Consider the following 19,091-nt stretch of genomic DNA (forward strand, 5'->3'; position numbering starts at 1 on the left):
CAATTCTAGCAGATGACAGAATCATTAAATCTTAGAACTGTAGCGCTGGAAGCGACCTCAAGAGTTCAGCGAGTTCATTTACCCATCTCCCCACACTGGGGCAGGATTAAGTACACCTAGACCCTCCCTGTTCTTAAAACCTTCAATGATGGGGCTCCACAGCCTGCCTAGATAACCTGTTCCAGTGCTTAACTATCTTTGTAGTTAGAAAGCTTTTCCTAACACCTAACCTATATCCCTTGCTACAAATTAAGCCTATTACTTCTTGTCCTATTCTCACTGGATATGGGGAACAATTCATCACCATCCCCTTTATAACAACCTTGTACGTTATTTGAAGACTATTACTATATCTTTAAATATTGTGTCTTCTTTTATGTAGACTAAATGTGCCCAATTCTTTCAACCTTTCCTCATAAGTCGTGTTTTCTAAACCTCTTGTTGCTCTCCTATGGGCTGTCTCCAATTTTCTGCATAAAGGCACTTCATAAATTGTTTCCATAGCTAATCATTAATGGAAAAAATGGTTTGGCGTGTCCTATTTGGAAAGACAAATTTTAAAAAAATCGGCTCTGGACACCGAATTGGCTGCATGTTGTATGATAAGTTAAGTGGAGGAGAAGATCAGGCAGTCTGGTATTGCTAGTTAGAGTAGTGATACTATTTAGATTAATCTGTAGATAGATTTGAAAAAGCTGATCCTAGACCTCCTCCTACTTAATTACTTGCAACAACAATTTTGTTGTTTAGAGGGTGTCTCAGCTGTTTCAGACATGCTGGGTCTTGCACCCTGTACGCCATGAGGTCAGAAGTAACCAGTCTTTCAGGTGCAATATCTTTGGTGTATATCTGTAGAAATGAAAAGGGCATGTCATGTTTTTTGTTGCCAAGAAAAAATAAACCAGGAATCACCTGCTTCAGCTAGATAACTTGTGAATAATCACCCAAAGTTAAAGGTAGAAAGGACCTAATACGTCACCTGGTCCAATCCCATATCAAGATATATGTGGTGGGGAACAGAAAAACATGTGGACCAGGTGAAAAAAAACGGGGAGCTGAGGTGAAACAGACAACCAATAGGACCAGGCAAAGTTGAATGAGTTAAAAATAATACCAGAGTGGAATGGGGAGAGACCAGGCCAGCTTGCGAATTGTGGCTGTATGGAAGAAAGAGTATGTGCATGCATTGCAATACAGTATTATAAAACATTGGTGGTAGGGAAGTAGTAATTATGTTTTTCTGGGACCTGAAACTCCTAGCTGAAGTCCTAGTCATAGTATTAAAACTACTAGTGGACCCCTAATAAAAAAAAAACTCTTTCCCTGTCTCTCCACTACTCTGAGAAGGGCGTTAACTGTAACAGGTCACAGTGTACGCTCCCCCCTTGTGCTATTGTAACTATGTTGCTGGTGTGTTGGGGGTACGGAGACAGGGATCTCCCTGCCCCTCTTCTTTCCCACCTGCCTGAACAAGGAGAGGATGTAATAGTTCTGCAGAGCCTGTTTCTGTCTGTGCACAGGGAATGGTGGTATGGTGCACCATCCACTCCCTTCTGCTGGCTCGCAGGATGGGGCATAATCTGGCCCTATCTAAAGACTTGTTGGGCACCTGCCTGACCTCCCACAACCTGGCCTTGGCATACCCTTAAAAAACTGTCACATCCATAGAACAGGGCATTGAGAAAGATGCGTATTGAGAAACTGTTACATGGAGAGGCTTTTCTCTATTTTTACTATTAATGGTCACACACAAAAAGATGGGGACAGGTAAAACAAAATGAAGTTGTAGCTGATAAAATGTATAGTCATAAAGGGGACACTTTATGGAGGGATTGAAGAGTGAGTGTGTGTGTGAGTGACTGAGTGTGTGTGTGTGTTACTTCTCTGAAGTGAGAATTCAAGAGTACCAGTCATCAACATCTTAAAAGTGACAATTTTTTGGTGCTGCTCAAAGTTATTGTGTGACTTCAGGGATTTTTATTTTAGCTGCATGTGCTTAAAGGGTTATTTCAAAATTACTGCCTTACATTTATATTGCATACTGTTTACCTGAATAATCTCCCTGGTTTTATTGCCTTTTCAACCAGTTCTGTCTCTCTTTTTTTAAACTGGACCACACTGTTTATCTGTCTTTTGGCAATGCTTAATAAACTCTGCTCTCACAAGTGTTTTGTTACCAAGCTGCATAATTCTGGACTTAGCTCACAAGGCTGGCAACTACAGCTCAGTAAAGACTAGTGGACACATAATTGATCAGAAGCCATACCAAAAATTCCAGTGGTTTTGAAAGGAGGATTTGGAGATGGTTTTTGTAAAGATTATTCCTGTATTTTGGTTAGAAGGAAGGGACCTCTCAGAGGATGTTTCCCTTATTGCTGCTGTTAAGAGTTCTTCTGGAGGAGCAAAACAAGAAGAACTTCAGAGCAGGCACGAAGAAGCTTAATAATTAGTGAAAAATTCTTTCGCCCTCTCCCTGACCTCTGGAGAAGCTCCTCTGCCTCTAGGAAAAGGTCATTCGCTTTCTTTGTACCTGGCTTAATGGCTGTGTTGTTTTAAATTAATTTTGTTGATATTCTACCTTAGAAGCTCCCAGTCAGTTACCTTCCCTGTGTTTCTGGGAATAAATGTCCAGCCTGAAATAAAAAGGAAAAGGAAGAAAAGAAAAAGGTCAGACGACATATTTTTATTCCTATGTCTAAATTGGTTGAACTATGTTAATTTGTAGATTGAAGTGGAGCCTGTCAACGCTTTAGGAGCAAGTCCTGGTCCAAGGGTATAACCTGGGCAGCAAGGGTGTGTGCTGAAGAAGTCTTTAGGGGTTGGCAGGACAAGGAATCCGCTTGGTGGTCCGTACTGTGGCCTAAGGGCTGCTATAACCCCCAGGTCCATGTATCCTCCCATATACAGTGAGTGAGTGTGCAGTGGGGAGAAGAGCTGGTAAAGTCAGGATCCACTTGCCCCACACACTCCATAACTCCCTCTTTGTGCTTGGGGCACGAGTTGCACCTATGGATCACAGCTCCATGGCCATATTCCCGGTCACATCCCCCTACATGGGATCTTGAGCATCCTGTCTGCAGTCTCTGTTTTGCTGAGCAGAACAGTATTGGTTCTGCTGGAGTGAATGTCCTGCAGAGCAGGCAGCAGGATTTACCCACTCATAATAAGCGTTGCATCTGTATTGCTCCTGAATTCCCCTTTTATTTCAAGTAGTGAGTATAGGGAATATATCATTATTCCATTAATATAAATGTGGTGTTCAGAATGATTTTTGCCTTAATTCAAAGTATCGTTATTTGGAATATCGGAGCTTAGATTCCCAACTAGTAGTCTTTATACAGTAATCGCTGAATACTACATATGTTCAAATGACAAACTTGAAACCTTTATTTTTGTAATGTAGCGTATATATGTGAACCCTCAGCTGGGCGTGTGCGTGCGTGTGTGTGTGTCTTCACACTCCATACTCTGTCTTCATGCCTTAGTAGATAGTTAAAAAGAGAATGTTTATTTGTCTTTTCCCCAAGGAGAGATCCCCACCATGTTAAACAAACCATAAATACACAGAAGAAAGTTCTGAGATATTTTGTCAAGTGTTTGAATAAAAAGGCTTCCTCTAAATAAGAAGAGACTACAAATTCCTCCATTATACCTAGTACCAGCACAGCTACAAAAACTGCTTCTGCTTCTCCGTGGTCTCCCAGCGATGGCACATCATGCACATTTATTTACATGTTATCAGGAACTGGTAGTGGAATAATATTTTAAGTGAGAAATACCCATGGAAGGCATATTTCCTAATTCATGTAAGTCTATTTTTTTTTGTATACGTGCACAAAATACTTCTGATGAAGGAGTCTGCCATACTTTACATGTTAAATCCAGGTGCCAAAGGTTTGTAAATATATTTAATGATCCTGGGATGAGCATTTTTTGCTGTACGTTGTCAACCAAATTTTTCAATCTTTAAAACTTTTTCTTTGCATTATAACAATCAAGAATAGTTTGTTTATGCACAATTAGTAGGCATCTAGTTCACAAGGCAGACTGTTTAGTTTGCGCCATCTGGAGAAAAGTGATTTTACAAGCATGTCTTCTAATTCAGAAATATGAGCAGAGTGTCTGTGCAAGCTTTTCTTCAAAAGGATTTTTAATATATAGGTTCAGTTCCATGACAGGCAGTAATTACTTCGAAGAAGGCCTTGAGGTTTATTGAGTAAATGATCTGGGTTTTGTAAAGTCTGTAAATGCATATTTAAGGGATAGCTTTTACAATACCAAGTCACAATCTGTTTCTAAAGCAGTCATACAAAATTGCTGTATCACCTTCCATGGTTTTTTTAAAAGAAAAGTTTTAGTGCTGCTGTTTAACACACGTTATTTGTGCTATCTACAGTTTTAATTGAAGCTTGAAAAATCCACTCACCCAGGGCACTTACATAGCTTTCATGAGTGAGTCCTATTCGCTTCTGCAGAATTTAAGACTTGATTTAAAACAAAAATTCCAGTTCTTCTGGTTGTGAAAATGGTCTTCCAGATATAAATGGAGTGTAAACTGATGCGGTGGTGGCTCTCAAAATCTTCAGAGAGTATCCAAGCCTTTACTGGTGCTCCTTGCTTTGCAAAACAGCAGCGGAGTGAAGTTAGAGACTCCAGTTTTGCTCCTGGTATCCGGAACCCTTGGGAATCATGGTCCATTGGATAGAATACTAGCCTGAGAGTCAAGAGACCTGGGTTTTATTCCAAGTATGGTCACTGACCTGCTCTGTTAAATTAAGTGATTCATCCCACATTTCTGTACATTAATTTCCTGGCTATAGAATGGGAATAGTGATGTTGTTTAAAAGGTGTTGAGATCTGTGGATGAAAAGCAAACTATTAAAAGCGAATTGTTTCTTTCTTATAATTCTCATAGTGGATTTAGGGCAGGACTCAGATGAATGGCACACGCAGTCCCCTAATGGCATGACTCCTGCCACAGAGAGGGGACCCTGAGTTAAGAAGTAATTCAAAGAGGAAGTCAGGGATGTTTGTCCTGCCTTTCTCAGCATGAAACTGTTAGTGTAACAGGAACACCAGCAGCAGGAATTGAGCTGCCTATGTGTTTTCTTCCACCAGTAAACAAGTGGTATTTCATTTAATTATTTTGTCCCTGCTATTGTTTGCCTGGGGATATTTCCTCTTTGTTCTAGCTCACCAATAAGCAGACAGTGAGGCCAGGTAAAATCAGGGGAAGAAAGATGGCCAGTGACGACAGTGAGTAGGGTGACATGCAGCAAGACTGGGGGCGGGAGGAGGGAATACACTTCTGTCTTTCTCCCAGAGATACTTCCTGAGACAGGGGTCCTTCTCATGTTGGAGGAGCCATTGCTTTGGGGGTTGTCTGGGGGTGTACCGAGAAATGCTGTTGCATCATTTTATTAGTTCATGAAACTGCCAAGAACTGGATCAATTTCAAGCTGCTCCTGGGCTGGTTGGGAAACCTAAGAGAGGCAGCAGAGGAAGGCCCTGGATTTATTCGCGGTGAAAGAGAACTTAGAAAACACAACCTGGAAGTTGGAAGAGGAGTAGATCAGTATCCCACGCTTGGAGCACCCAGAAGGTTCTGCAATGCAAGAATGACAAAGTATGTGCACCTTCCAGAGCCAGCAGGTTTGGAGGGTTGGGTGAGGACTTCAAATTTGATCAGGCATCTTTTACCCTGAGTAGGGTCAAGAAACAATACTCTGGCAAGAACTCAAGCACCATTCACTTCTTACCAGCTGAGAAAGAAGACATGGGCACTTGGCTTTTCACATGAATATTTCCCCTGTACAGTTGCACCCCTCATCTTAGTTGGGTCCCCTGGCTCTTAGGAGTCTGCTATAATTTTTCAAGGTCTATGTAGATGGCTGGGTTTGGACAGAGAGTTGTGGGGAGAAACTGATGCGATAAGTTAGAAAAGAGGTAGGGTATTGAGAAAGTGAGAGATGTTGGGTGTCCAGACAGAAAACGTATGAGAAGAGGTAGAGAACAGGTTATAAGGGAATAGAAGGAGAGTGAAAGAAAAGAGGAAATGGCTGCTGAAGGTATGATATACACCAAGATCTATTAAAGGAAAGAAAAGAAACACAAAGTGAAGAGAAGACAGGAAGAAAAAGAAGACAAAGCAAAAGCAAGAGAGAGATGTCTACACCGGATCTGGAAGTGTTACTTACAGTTTGAATGAGACACATTCACGCTAGCTCTGATTGTCCTAGCGTGCTAAAAATAGAAGCGTAGCTGTGCTGACGTGAGCAGCAGGAGGGGCTAGCTGCCCTGAATTCGTACTTACTGGTTCAGATGGAGACATGATCTGTCTAGCCTGGTCTTCCACTTGCGCCACCATGGCTACACTTCTGTTTTTAGCACATTAGCTCAATTGGAGCTAGCATGGGTATCATTAGCTAAGCTGGAAATTATACCTGCAGCTCCAGTGCAGACATACCCCTACTAACTACCTTTTTAAAATGTATTAAACAGATGACCGACTGTCCATATTACAATGAAATATAGGAAACAGTAAACAGTGTGACTGTTTATTCCGTAAAATTGAGGAGTATGGCCCTGTGTGTGGTAGGAAGGATTTTTTTTGTCCTGGGGTAATAAACTGAGTCTTCGGGGTAGTAGGTGTCCAATAAATATTTCTGACCCTAGTAAAAATAGGACTCCAGGCCTAATTCATTGCTTTTATTGGAGTTAACTAGGAAGATGGATTTTGATCCTGTATTTTCAGCTCATAGGGTGTGTTTGTGTTAAAATCCTTGTGGTACAGAAAAGTAATTTAAAGATGGAGTCTAGTCATAACTCTAAGTTTCCTTTCATGTTTGAGTCAGACCCTTAACATTGCTTTAAAATATTTGTTTTTTGTGGTTTTAATATGAATAAGAAAACCTTTTCTTCCAAATCCAGTAATTAGCTGCAGTGTGTGTTTTGGAAGAGTGACAGCAATAAACTTTGATTTCTAAAGTTGCCTTAGTTTTATTATATAGCATACCATACCTTTTTTCGTATTTCAAGATAATGAAGACAGTTCTTCCATCTCTGTGTTTGTTGATTTAGGTCCTGAGCCTCCAGCCATTGCAGTAAATTAGAGTTTTCTGGTTGGCTTAAGAAGGGAGCATGATAAGACTCTTAATACAGTAAAAATTAAACTAAGAAAAGATCTGACCAAATAGATTTTTTAAGATTTACTTTTCAGTTGATTGGAGTGCCTTTTGGTTATTTTGGTCAAATGTGGTGTCTCCTCAACTTGTTGCTGGTGGGTTTGTTTTTTTTTTTTATTTTGGTTTTGGTTTATATTTTGGTTTTTGGTAGCTCTCCTGTTTTATCTTCCAAAGTTTATTACTGCAATTCTGCATAATGAGAAAGCTTTCTGAATACTGGAATGGGAATGTTGGTTTTAAATAGGCTATGTGAATAGAAGGCATATATAAAAGTAAAACGTTTCTTACTATGAATTTGTAGAGTCCTGATCTTGGTTGAGTCCTGTAGGTGCTACTCTAATGAAAATAATAAATCAATTGATTACTCATTGGTGCTAGACAGAAAGTTTCCCAATGTGAAGTGTGTTTACAAGCAGGAATCACAAATATAGAAAGATATCTTATGTGAGGAGGGAATTGACTTCAGTGGAAGTCCATTGTAGTCAAAGGCTACAGAAATGGGCCCAATACACGAAGTCGGTAGGTTTGGAATTCTCTTCCCACCCCTATATACATCACTATTTATGCAGCTTAATAAATGGAAATTCAGGTGATAATTTGTTTTACAGCTTGATAAATGCATGTTTTACAGCCTTTCAAACACTTAAATACACATTAGAGATACTTTTCAGACTATGGTACAGAAGAGTGGCCTTAATTTCATTTGACACAAATTAAGGTGACATCAGTGTGTTTAATCCATTTTCTTTTAAACTTTTGCACAAGTTATTCAGATATTTCTCATACAAATCTTGGCTTTTCTTTAGTCTTGCTTACCCCAATTTACAGTTGATGGATTAGTCAGTTCCATTACACTAATGGCAGGCAAAAACAATGAAGTTACAGCATTTCAGACCCTTGAGTAGAATTTCTTTACCCCAAGATTGGGAAAGCACAAAACAACAGCAACAGGCATAACTACGTAGCACTTCAAGACTGATCTCTTTCTCCCTATATTGTTCAGTCCCTCCCACCTACAGGGAACCACATTTCCTTAGGACTTTCAGTGCCTCTTAAACATGAAAGAAGGCCAATAAGTTTCTCATATCTCAAGCCAAGAAGCATCAACTGATTACTAATGTTGAGAACCACAATTTTTGCTCTCCTGCTATATGCTCTGCAATGAAAGTAGTTCACCCAGACTTATTGGAGCATTTACACTGAGACGTTCTATAATAAGTCTTATACCAAGCACGGGGGATAAATGTTGTCGTCTCTCCACAAAGTCAACAAATTAAAGTCTGAAGTGAATAGAAAAGGTAATTTTTTGAAAAAAGCTCTTGTTTCTTTGTCCTCCTCTACTGCTTTCCAGACAAAGCAAAGACGAGTTTCCTTCAGTACTAAAATAGGTGTTGCCTTGAGGTGAAAACATTCTCAACACAAAAAGCGAAACGGGGGAAGACCTCAATGCTGAGTGACTGACTAATTGGCACTCTAGTGGCAAGACGGTCTCAATTGGCAGTAAGGTTAGTCTGACTCATTGCTTTTCAAAACTGTAGTAGTTGCTAACTTGCACTGTAACAATGATAAACAAAAGAAACAGTATTTTTCAATTCACTCCATACAAGTACTATAGTGTGGTCTCTTTATTGTGGAAGTGCAACTTACAAATATAATTTTTTTGGTTACATAACTGAACTCAAAAACAACAATATAAAGGGCCTACAAGTCTACTCAGTCCTACTTCTTGTTCAGCCATGCTAAGAGATACAAGTTTGTTTATATTTACAGGAAATAATGCTTCCCGCTTCTTATTTACAATATCACCAGAAAGTGAGAACAGGCATTCGCATGGCACTTTTGTAGCTAGCATTGCTAGGTATTTACGTGCCAGATGCACTAAAGATTCATATGCCCCTTCATGCTTCGGCCACCATTCCAGAGGACATGCTTCTGTGGTGATGATGCTCGCTAAAATAATAATGTGTTAATTAAATTAGCGACTGAAGTCCTTGGGGAGAATTGTATGTCTCCTGCTCTGTTTTACCCACATTCTGTCATAAATTTCATGTTATAGCAGTCTCGGATGATGACCCAGCACATGTTGTTCGTTTTATGAACACTTTCACTGCAGATTTGACAAAATGCAAAGAGGGTACCAATGTGAGATACATAAAGATAGCTACAGCACTTGACCCAAGATTTAAGGATCTGAGTGCCTTCGAAAACCTGAGAGGGTCAAGGTGTGGAGCATGTTTCCAAACATCTTAAAAGACCAACACTCCCATGTGGAAACTACAGAACCTGAACCACCAAAAAAGAAAATCAATCTTCTGCTGGTGGCATCTTACTCAGATAATGAAAATGAACATGCGTCAGTCTGCACTGCTTTGTATCATTATCAAGCAGAACCGGTCATCAGCATGGACGCATGTCCTCTGAAATGGTGATTGAAGCATGAAGGGACATATGAATCTTTAGCGCATCCGGCAAGTAAATATCTTGCGATGCCGGTTTCAACAGTGCCATGCGAATGCCAGTTCTCACTTTCAGGTGACACTGTAAACAAGAAGAGGGCAGCGTTTTCTCCTGCAAATGTAAAGAAACTTGTTTGTGTGAGCAATTGGCTGAACAAGAAGTTGGACTGAGTGGACTCGTAGGCTCTAAAGTTTTACACTGATCTGTTTTTGTACATAATTCTACGTTTGTAAGTTCAACTTTCATGATAGAGATTGCCCTACAATATTTCTATTAGGTGAATTGAAAATACTATTTCTTTTGGTTTTTACAGTGCAAATATTTATAATCAAAAATAAATATAAAGTGAGTACTGTACACTTTGTATTCTGTGTTGTAACTGAAAATAATATATTTGGAAATTTAGAAAACATCCCAAAATATTTAAATAAATGGTATTCTGTTGTTATTTAAAATTGCGATTAATCGCGATTAATTTTTTTAGTCGGTTGACAGCCCTAAAAAATACTTGTATCAACTAATATTGTTTTTATGATTCATAAAATGCCAATACCATTTCAATGGGAAGCTGCTGCAGTGCTGTTTGTGGGTTAAAATCTGCTTCCCTCACGTAACCAAAGACGGTATTCTCCATTTACTCCCTGAAGAAAGTGTGTTCAGGTCTCTCTTATAATGTGAAAGTGGGAGAATAGAGGAAACCAGCTCTACAGTGTGAACCCTGAAGTTTTTTTTCCTTCTCCCATTTTCCCCTTGAGGCTTGAATATAAGGTTCAAGAAAGAGTTTTTTTAAATTAAGATGCCACTCTCTATTAATCCTTTATAATTCTCCCCTTTGAGTTCACTCTCATCATCATTGGTATCTTTTAGTGTAATGCTGAATTACTTAAATAAAAATGTAGAGCAGCTGTGCATAGGAATTAGTTACAGGTAGATATGTCATTATGCCTCTTAAAGAATCAAGCCGTAGAATAGAATTCCAGTCCTAGTGGCTGTAACTGTGAATCAAAATCTGTGTCTCAGGGTTTGTCTGCACAGCAAAAGCTGTGCCTGGATTAGCCTACCCAAGCTAGTTTGAACCCAGCTAATGTGGGTAACAGTAGCATTGAAGACAGTAAAGCCTGGCTTCAGCACAGGTAGTACAATCCCAGCACAGACACACTGAATAAGCTCACTGACCTGCTCTGAAGCCTGTACTATAGCGGTTTTGCTGCTATTGTTAGCTTAAATCCAGCTGGCCTGCGTAACTCAGGTTGTAGCTTGTACTATGCACAGCTTTTGCTGTGTAGATATACCCTGAGTGTTGAAAGTGTAATGTTCTCAGTGTCATGACAAATGCTGAAACACATTCAGTCTTAATTAGGCAACAGGGAGTAGATACTTGAAGGTGAAAGGTGCAGTTGTATGTTTGCTTGTTTATAGTATAGTTTTGAGTCTCTAAACATTAATCATCATTATTTTAAGTAAAGTCCATAAAATCCTTCCTGTTCATGAATATTTGTTGTGTTCCTGTTGCCATAAGTGTTCTTAATTTATGAAGTGAAACTTTCCATTTCCAAGCCAATAGGGACAATAAGCTCTTATTCGAACCCCAAAAAATTACCAAAGGTTAATCCCCACAATACACATTAAATGGTCTTTAATAGCTATTCTGCTACATACAGATAGGAGTGGACAATTTCTCTGATATCTATAAATTGGGAGTTCTGTCCATTGATCTAGAAAATTAAACCTACGTTTCTGAGGCACGTTTTTCTTTTGTTAAATGTCTGACGTTAGAACCAGATGCATAATCTCAGAGTGCTGGAAGGATTGAAGCCTGGGAATTTGAAGGATTTGTTTGGTAGGTCTGTTTATTTCTGATATCTATTCCATACATAGTTACTCAGTAAATCTCCTGGGATGTTGGAATTACAGTAAATTACAGGAGTATGGGACAGCCTAGGAAACAGAATTGTAGGAGGAAATGGAACTATTGCCGCTCTCCCTAGAATGACAATAATATTTTTTCTGTTATTACGACACTACATTAAATCTTTGTTACATCACAATTTGTATGTACTTGAGTTGTGGTGTTCTGATGTTCATACAGCAGTCATTAAAATCTTTTAGACCCATGAGAACGGTTGCTTTTTCTTTGCCCACGGTTATTTTCAAGATGTGTTTTATGGATTGAAAGCCTCTTTGCAGGTTCGTGGCCAGAGTTTACATCAGATTTTATCCAGAGAGCTTTAAATATCCAGGTGCCAGAATTGCAAGTTCCTGGTGTAGGAGGTTTTCTCTCTTAAAATGTCAACAGTAGGCTTCATAATCTCAGTGTTTGTGTTTCTTTCTGACAATATTATTCACACAGATTGAATGGAGGCTCTTTGGTTGAGTGCAGATTCCTTCTTTGCACATTCCACTGCTACCCCAATTAACTTCAGTCTTACTATAGGAATTAGTCTTGATAGTGAGCATCCAATAGGAAGCAATCAAGTAACTTCAGTGGGCAGCTCCATTTTAAAAACAAAAAGACATCCTGAAGGGGGAAATCTTTAATCATTTGGAGGGTTCTGTGTTACTTCGAGGGTATGAGTAATAATACAAAAATGAGAGCCAATTGATAGAGGTTACTGTAGTGATTATTTAAAGAAAAAACATTGATAGCCATTGTGGTCGTCAAGCAAAATGGGAGGAAAAGAGAGCAGGCATCTAGTCCCTAGTAACCTAAAATATAGGTTAATGTTAACTTACATTTTTGAATGAATTAATAATATCAAACAGTTCACCCTGAAAAGGTTTTAATAAGGTTTGTGTATATTCACTATATTTAAAATTGAACTATACATTGAAGTATGATAACCTTGTAACATTAGCCGGTTCTTAGAGAAGGCTCATCGGCTCAACTGCTATAAGTTAATGTTAACAAATTAAATCTTGACATATAGCATGTGAAACTTCATGGTCCTTGTGCACTGGATAGTTAAGGTTAATTTCTTTTGGCTATTGTATTCTGATGTATACGTAAGATGTGTTGCGTGAGATTGTGCTATTTATATTTTTTTAATGTGTTTTAGTTTAATCTACTTTCTTATTCTGCTCTAGTCTCTGCTATATCCTTATTCTCCTACCTCTGATCAGAAAAACAATCCCCTGGGATGCTTGCTGTTTTATGACAAACAATAAATAAATCAGAACATATTGGCATGATCAAATGTTTGTCATCAGTCTGGATCATTAAAACAAAGGCCATGAAAAGTAGTGTAGGAGTCAGGAGTTCTAATCCTGGCTATAACAATAATACTGTCTCTGACCTTTAGGATAAAGTCATTCTCATTTAACCTCAGTGCCTTAGATTCCCCCATCTGGAAAGTGGGAATAATGCTTACCTTCTCAGATGTTGAATGTTAATATAAATAACAAATATTAAAAATAATATTGATTACATTTAAGTAAAGTAGAGCGAAATTACGGAAAACAAGTGGATGGGAAAGGGCTTAATAATTCACTCTTCTTGTCTTGAGCATTGTATTTAAATAGCATTAGCAATCAGATGTAACAATTTTATTTCAGTCTATTTCTTTGTCTTCTCAATCTTATTTAAAAATATAAAACAGTAAGGATGGTGCATGTTTCTGGTAGATCTTTTGTTTAAGAATTCCAGATAAATAACATCAGTGTTTTCAAAGTAAAATACTGAAACTGCCCGAAAGGTCTTTGCTGCTTATCTCCCATGAACTTTTTGTGATGAAAGCTATTTTAACGATTGTGGTCATAGAAATTACAAATGAAGAAGACTAATTAGATCATCCACTCCATTTCACAACTTTCTCTTTGTCAGATGAACACTTACATGATTTTTGTGGAGTCCTGTTATTTAGTAGCAGCTGCCTTTCAATTGTGTTTTTTATTTGTATTTTCAAATATAGCTGATCCTACTGACCTGAGCTTCATCATTTCTCCATGGTCTTTGCTGTTGCTTCCATCTGGGAGTGTGTCATTTACAGATGAAAATGTTTCCAACCAGGACCTGAGAGCATTCACGGCACCAGAGGTTCTGCAGAACCAGTCACTGTCATCCCTTTCAGATGTTGAAAAGGTACGTTACCTTCACTCCCATAAAATGTTAGTCTCTATGAAACTGTATTATAACTGGTTTCAGAGTAGCAGCCATGTTAGTCTGTATTCGCAAAAAGAAGAGGAGTACTTGTGGCACCTTAGAGACTAACATTTATTTGAGCATAAGCTTTCGTGAGCTACAGCTCACTTCATTAGATGCATTCATTAGATGGAAAATACAGTGGGGAGATTTATATACACAGAGAACATGAAACAATGGGTGTTACCATACATCCTGTAACGAAGTCCCCCTTCTCCTCCTCCCTGCCCCCCAAGATTAGGTGCTCACCTAAGTAAGGGTGAGCTTGAACATAAATCTAAATTGTATCTGCATCGTTAACTGACTAGTCTTCCAAATGGCTCCAAATTAGCCTTTTTCTTTTTTCTTCAGCTTTAAGGTTTTCTTCAGCAAAATACCCACTCAGCCTAGCAGAATATGGACAGGGCTGGGAATGAGAAGGGGATGGGGTTCTATTCCCACCCCTTTCATTTGACTGGTCTTCATAATCCTAAACTCTTCAACTCTTATTTAGGGGGATGTTGCAGGGTATAATAGTGTGGAAGTCACCCTGATGTGGCCGCTGTGGTCAGATATGACATTGCCTCAGTTTCCCCTGTGGGCTATCAGTCAATTCTGCGAGGCTTGTATATTATGAATGATGCCCCTTCAGGGTTCTAGAATGGCTCCTTCTCTGAACTCTGGGCCCCTCCAGATGGAAAACTACAGCAGCTTGTTTCTGGAGTGGTGTGTAATTCCCCAAAGACCTGGACTTCTTGCTGCTGTGTGTAAGGTCCCTTCACTGGGATTGGGCTTTCCTAGGGCTTTGCCATTCATTGCCCTGCCCTTTCCTAGGTCCCCTTTGTTTCTGGTGCTCTCTGAACTGCTCCCCTGAGCAGTCTCTTTCCTTGGGAACTTCCTCTCTGTGTTCTGTTCTGTTCTGTTCTGGTGAGCTCTCGGTGAACTCTCTGGGAACTTCCTCTTTCTGTTTTGAGGCTTCCTGACTGAGCCCTCGGAAGCCTTTATTAGACTGGGTGATGTTCACCTAATTAACTGCCGCCCAGCTACTTAGTCAGTTAGTCTCCAGGTGGATCACTTTCCTTAGTGGAGCCCGTCACAGGTAGACGGGGTGCTAAACCTCTCAGACCAGCGGCCTCCATGGGACAGGACTACAGCCAAAATAGCTGTGTGTTTGGAAGCTGTTATATGGCTTGGCAGGACTCCTCCTGGAGGAGCAGTTTGTGTGGCTTTGTTCTGAAGGAGATTGGTACTAGAACTATTGCTATTACATGGGCAAGGACTAGCTACACTTTGATATATTTTTTTCTGAAAACTTTTTAAATTGTCAGTTTTCTCTAGAACCGTATCAATTGAATATCCAGTCTAAAGGATGCCCTCCAAGAAATGTATTTTGGTCTGTATATGTTTCTTCAGTGGTTGAAAGCATTTGGCTTCAGGCCTCTTGCCTTGCGACAGTCAAGGCTATCTATTGTAAGACAGGTATATATACCTTGTGGTAGATTAGTGTGTTAACTGTTCAGGGCCAAGAGACAGAAGTGCCTTACACAAGTAATGGTAGAACTGAAGTCAGTGGAAGTTTTGCCAGAATAGGGACTGCAGCATCTGGAACTCACAGATAAGAGGGATAATTCCAGACTTTGTGATAGTGGTACTGTGAAGCACCTTGTAGTTAGAAATCTTTACTAAAATTTATAACTTGAATGAGCGGGTGCAGTTGAAGTCAGTGGAGCTGTGCCACTTTGTACTAGCTCTGAATTTGGCTTAAGAACTCTCTTATCAAAAGCACCAGGGAAATAATCAGTAAATTCCTTAAGCAGCTAAACTGTGTGTAGGTGAAATCTTTTACTTCAAAGATGGGTGCATTCTTAATTTAACACTACATTTACTTGATGAAAAGAAAAGGAGTACTTGTGGCACCTTAGAGACTAACCAATTTATTTGAGCATGAGCTTTCGTGAGCTCATGCTCAAATAAATTGGTTAGTCTCTAAGGTGCCACAAGTCCTCCTTTTCTTTTTGCGAATACAGACTAACACGGCTGCTACTCTGAAACCTGTCATTTACTTGATGGCGTTTGTTTGTTTTCTTTTTAAAAATAGAAGAAGAACACTCTATGTTGCAAACCAGAGGCCCTGTGTTTCCTTGTTGCATAGAAAGAAGTTAAAACTGATGGGAACTGATGTGGCATGTTTCTCTTGCACTTGAACTCATTCATTGTTGATGACCAAATTATGGCCTTTGTCCCCACATGCCGCTGTGATTAATTCTCTCAGATTGTGGCTCTAGCTTATGAAAATGTACATTTAGCTATTATATGACATCTGATAACATAATTTTCTGGAAAGTGGTGGTAGTACAGTTGTGACCCTTTACCTCTGCAAGCGCCTGAATTCATATTTTCTTGGGAAATTTTTGCATGTTGACATATATATGCCTTGGTTTGCATAAGGAGATTACTCATACAGTTGATTTAACTTGGTTTATATCCTTTTAGCTTGTGGTATTTGGTTTTAGTGTTGTGTTGAAGTTTTTTACTGGAGTTGAATACATCTAATTTTGGGTTGAATTCTAGCTAACTTTGCACATACACATGTGGCAGGAAAAAAAAACCCAAAACCGAACCACCACTGTATCAAACTGAAACGATGCAACAGAATTTGAAGAAAATTGGGTTCCTCGGTTCTTGTTCCCCAGTCAACTTGAGAAGAGGCCATTCTGCTGGGCCGCCAACAAAAGAGTTGTGTATGAGTAGGGCCCTACAAAATTCATGGCCATGAAAAACGCATCACAGCCCTTGAGATCTGGTCTTTTGTGTGCATTTACCCTATACAGATTTCAAGGGGTAGACCAGCATTTCTCAAATTGGAGGTCTTGACCCAAAAGGAAGTTTCAGGGGAGTCACAAGGTTATTTTTAGGTGCGTTGCGGTATTGCCATCTTTACTTTTGCGCTGCCTTCAGAGCTGGCTGAAGAGCTGCGGATGTTGGCCAGGCGCCCAGCTCTGAAGACAGCACCTTGCCAGCAGCAGCGCAGAAGTAAGGATGGCAATACCATATCATGCCACTCTTACTTCTGCCCTGCCTTCAGAGCTGGGCGGCCGGAGAGTGGCGGCTGCTGACTGAGGGCCCAGCTCTGCAGGTAGCACCGCAGAAGTAAGGGTGGCAATAACATACCAGGCCATCCTTACTTCTGCGCTGCTGCTAGCGGTGGCTCTGCCTTCAGAGCGGGGATCCCGGCCAGCAGCCGCCGCTGTCCAGCTGCTCAGCTCTGAAGGCAGCACCGCCCCCCCCGCAGCAGCGCAAAAGTAAGGGTAGAAGTACCACAACCCCCCCCACACACACAATAACCTTGCAAAAAATATTTTTTTATTGCTCTGTAATAAAAGCTTTGCTGGGAAAAGGCATGAGACTCTCAGATGTTTTGGGAATACTGTTCAGTTTGTATATTAGCTAACCTAGAATTAATAAGGTTGTTGTGTAGTAGAGATTTAAGGAAAACTTGTTTTTGGGTCAGGACCTCTACAATTACAACACTGTAATTTCATTATTTTACCGATTGAAAACTGAAATTTCAATGATTTTTTAAATCCCATGGCCGTGAAATTGACCAAAATGGACCATGAATTTAGTAGGGCCCTATGTATGAGTTTAACAAGGTACAGCCATAACATTAGGAGCCTGATCCATATGTTTGTTTACCATAAATGTGTGTATATGAAACTTGCCTGGCCAAGCTGTGGTTCGTGCAGTTTCAGTTCAATTAATTCCTTCCTACTACATGGCAGATGTGCATGCATGGGGCTTTTTAACAGCTGTTAAAGGTGTATATTAACAGTACTTTTTTACCTGGTTTTGTGGGGGGACTGTGCTATTTACATCATTTTTAGTGTCTGCCAGAATTAGGCCATATAATTTAATTTATCTGCAGCTTCTGGCACCAAAAGGTATCAGGAATATTGTCTTGCAGTTATGTTGTCTTATTTTAATTTAAAAGTGCAGCAGGTTGAATAGAGTGAATTTTTAAAGAGTGTATAAAGTTTAGAATGTAATAGGAGAAAAAGCGTGTGATAAACTTGCATATATCACAGTGAGCAGATAGGCTCCAAGTACAAGTTTATTGTTTTAGGTTACTGAACTCTGAACTGTACAGAAATCATTCAAATGTAGCTTATTGTGTAGATTAAGGCTTTATGAGGCAGACATTTTTGAAGGAAAAGTCAGTCTGTGTTGGATAGCATTCCTTCAGAAATATTTCTGTTTCTATATGTGTATTGTCCTTCAGAGTTAAGTGAAATTTCTTTTGCTAATGGTGACCCTGCCTGCATCTTTGTCTGCATCTGCCCTTCATCCCCTGTATTTATTCCAAAATCCTTCTCGAATGTCTCTCTTTATCTCCTTCTCTCAATCCCAATTTTTTCCTTCTTTCACATTGCCTCAGACATTTCAACCAGCTAATATTTGTCAACTGTACAATGCAGCTCTAATCCTGACTCGGGTCTCTGGTTGCTGCTGTAATGCAAATCATAATATAGTGTAGATTTAGCTGAAGAAGAATGTTTCTTTGGGGTAATATTCTGATCCATTGCAAGGGATGGTTGACAAAGCAATCTAATGAAAAGGATATGGAGGCAAATTGCTGATTCTGCGGGGAAAATATGTCAATCAAAATCAAATACATTGCTCTTCTGGCATAAAATGGATAGAAGTCAAACCCTTCTGTAATGAAAGATAATTTGTCCCATTTCTAATAATCTGTGTTAAATGTTGTTTAAGACACAGTAATATTGCCTCATGATTGGTGTGTACCATTTCTTTAAAATGTTTATGGTTACAATATCTTTCCTGTGCATCTTGCCCATAACCCCAGTGTCATCTTCCCTTCCATCTGTATTAAGCTAAGTTTTGAGTGGTGTCATGGTTAGTTTCTGTGATTTATTTACTTTTCATTTCTTAAATGATGTTGTATACATGCTAATTTCATCTGGTTTTCAATTTTAAGCTTCAATCTTCATTCAGTGTATTTCACTGCAGTTTACCAAACTAGTTTCTGAGTGGAAATCTTTGATTTATTTTCAGTTCTTGTTCTGAAATTGGTTCATGTCAGAATTTTACTGAAACCAAAACAAATTCCTGTTTGTAATGACCTCTTAAAACACAATGACAGGGTTGCATTAGTATTTGGGTCATGACTTCATTTCTTCTAAACCAAAGAAATTATGTATTCAACAATAAATATCATCCAAAGTGCTAGTCAGACAGTGAATGCCCTACTGATTCGAAGTCTCTTGTTAAATTGAACAAAAAAGTTGACTTTGTAATTGTAGGCTTATTTGAAA

The 19,091-nt window shown here is 39.3% G+C and overlaps 1 protein-coding gene across 10 annotated transcripts in view; it reads left to right on the forward strand.

The window, feature by feature from the left end:
- PTPN13 (protein tyrosine phosphatase non-receptor type 13) overlaps positions 1–19,091 on the forward strand; it is a 185,796-nt gene that overhangs the window by 44,959 nt on the left and 121,746 nt on the right. For all 10 annotated transcript variants that reach the window (XM_084626909.1, XM_084626914.1, XM_084626915.1 and 7 more), the window contains exon 3: positions 13,550–13,719. In XM_084626909.1, coding sequence (XP_084483035.1) covers positions 13,550–13,719 — 170 coding nt within the window. The remainder of the gene's footprint in view (positions 1–13,549; positions 13,720–19,091) is intronic.

The sequence above is a fragment of the Lepidochelys olivacea genome (assembly GCF_965140295.1).
Source record: "Lepidochelys olivacea isolate rLepOli2 genome assembly, chromosome: 4".
Classification (NCBI taxonomy): domain Eukaryota; kingdom Metazoa; phylum Chordata; order Testudines; family Cheloniidae; genus Lepidochelys; species Lepidochelys olivacea.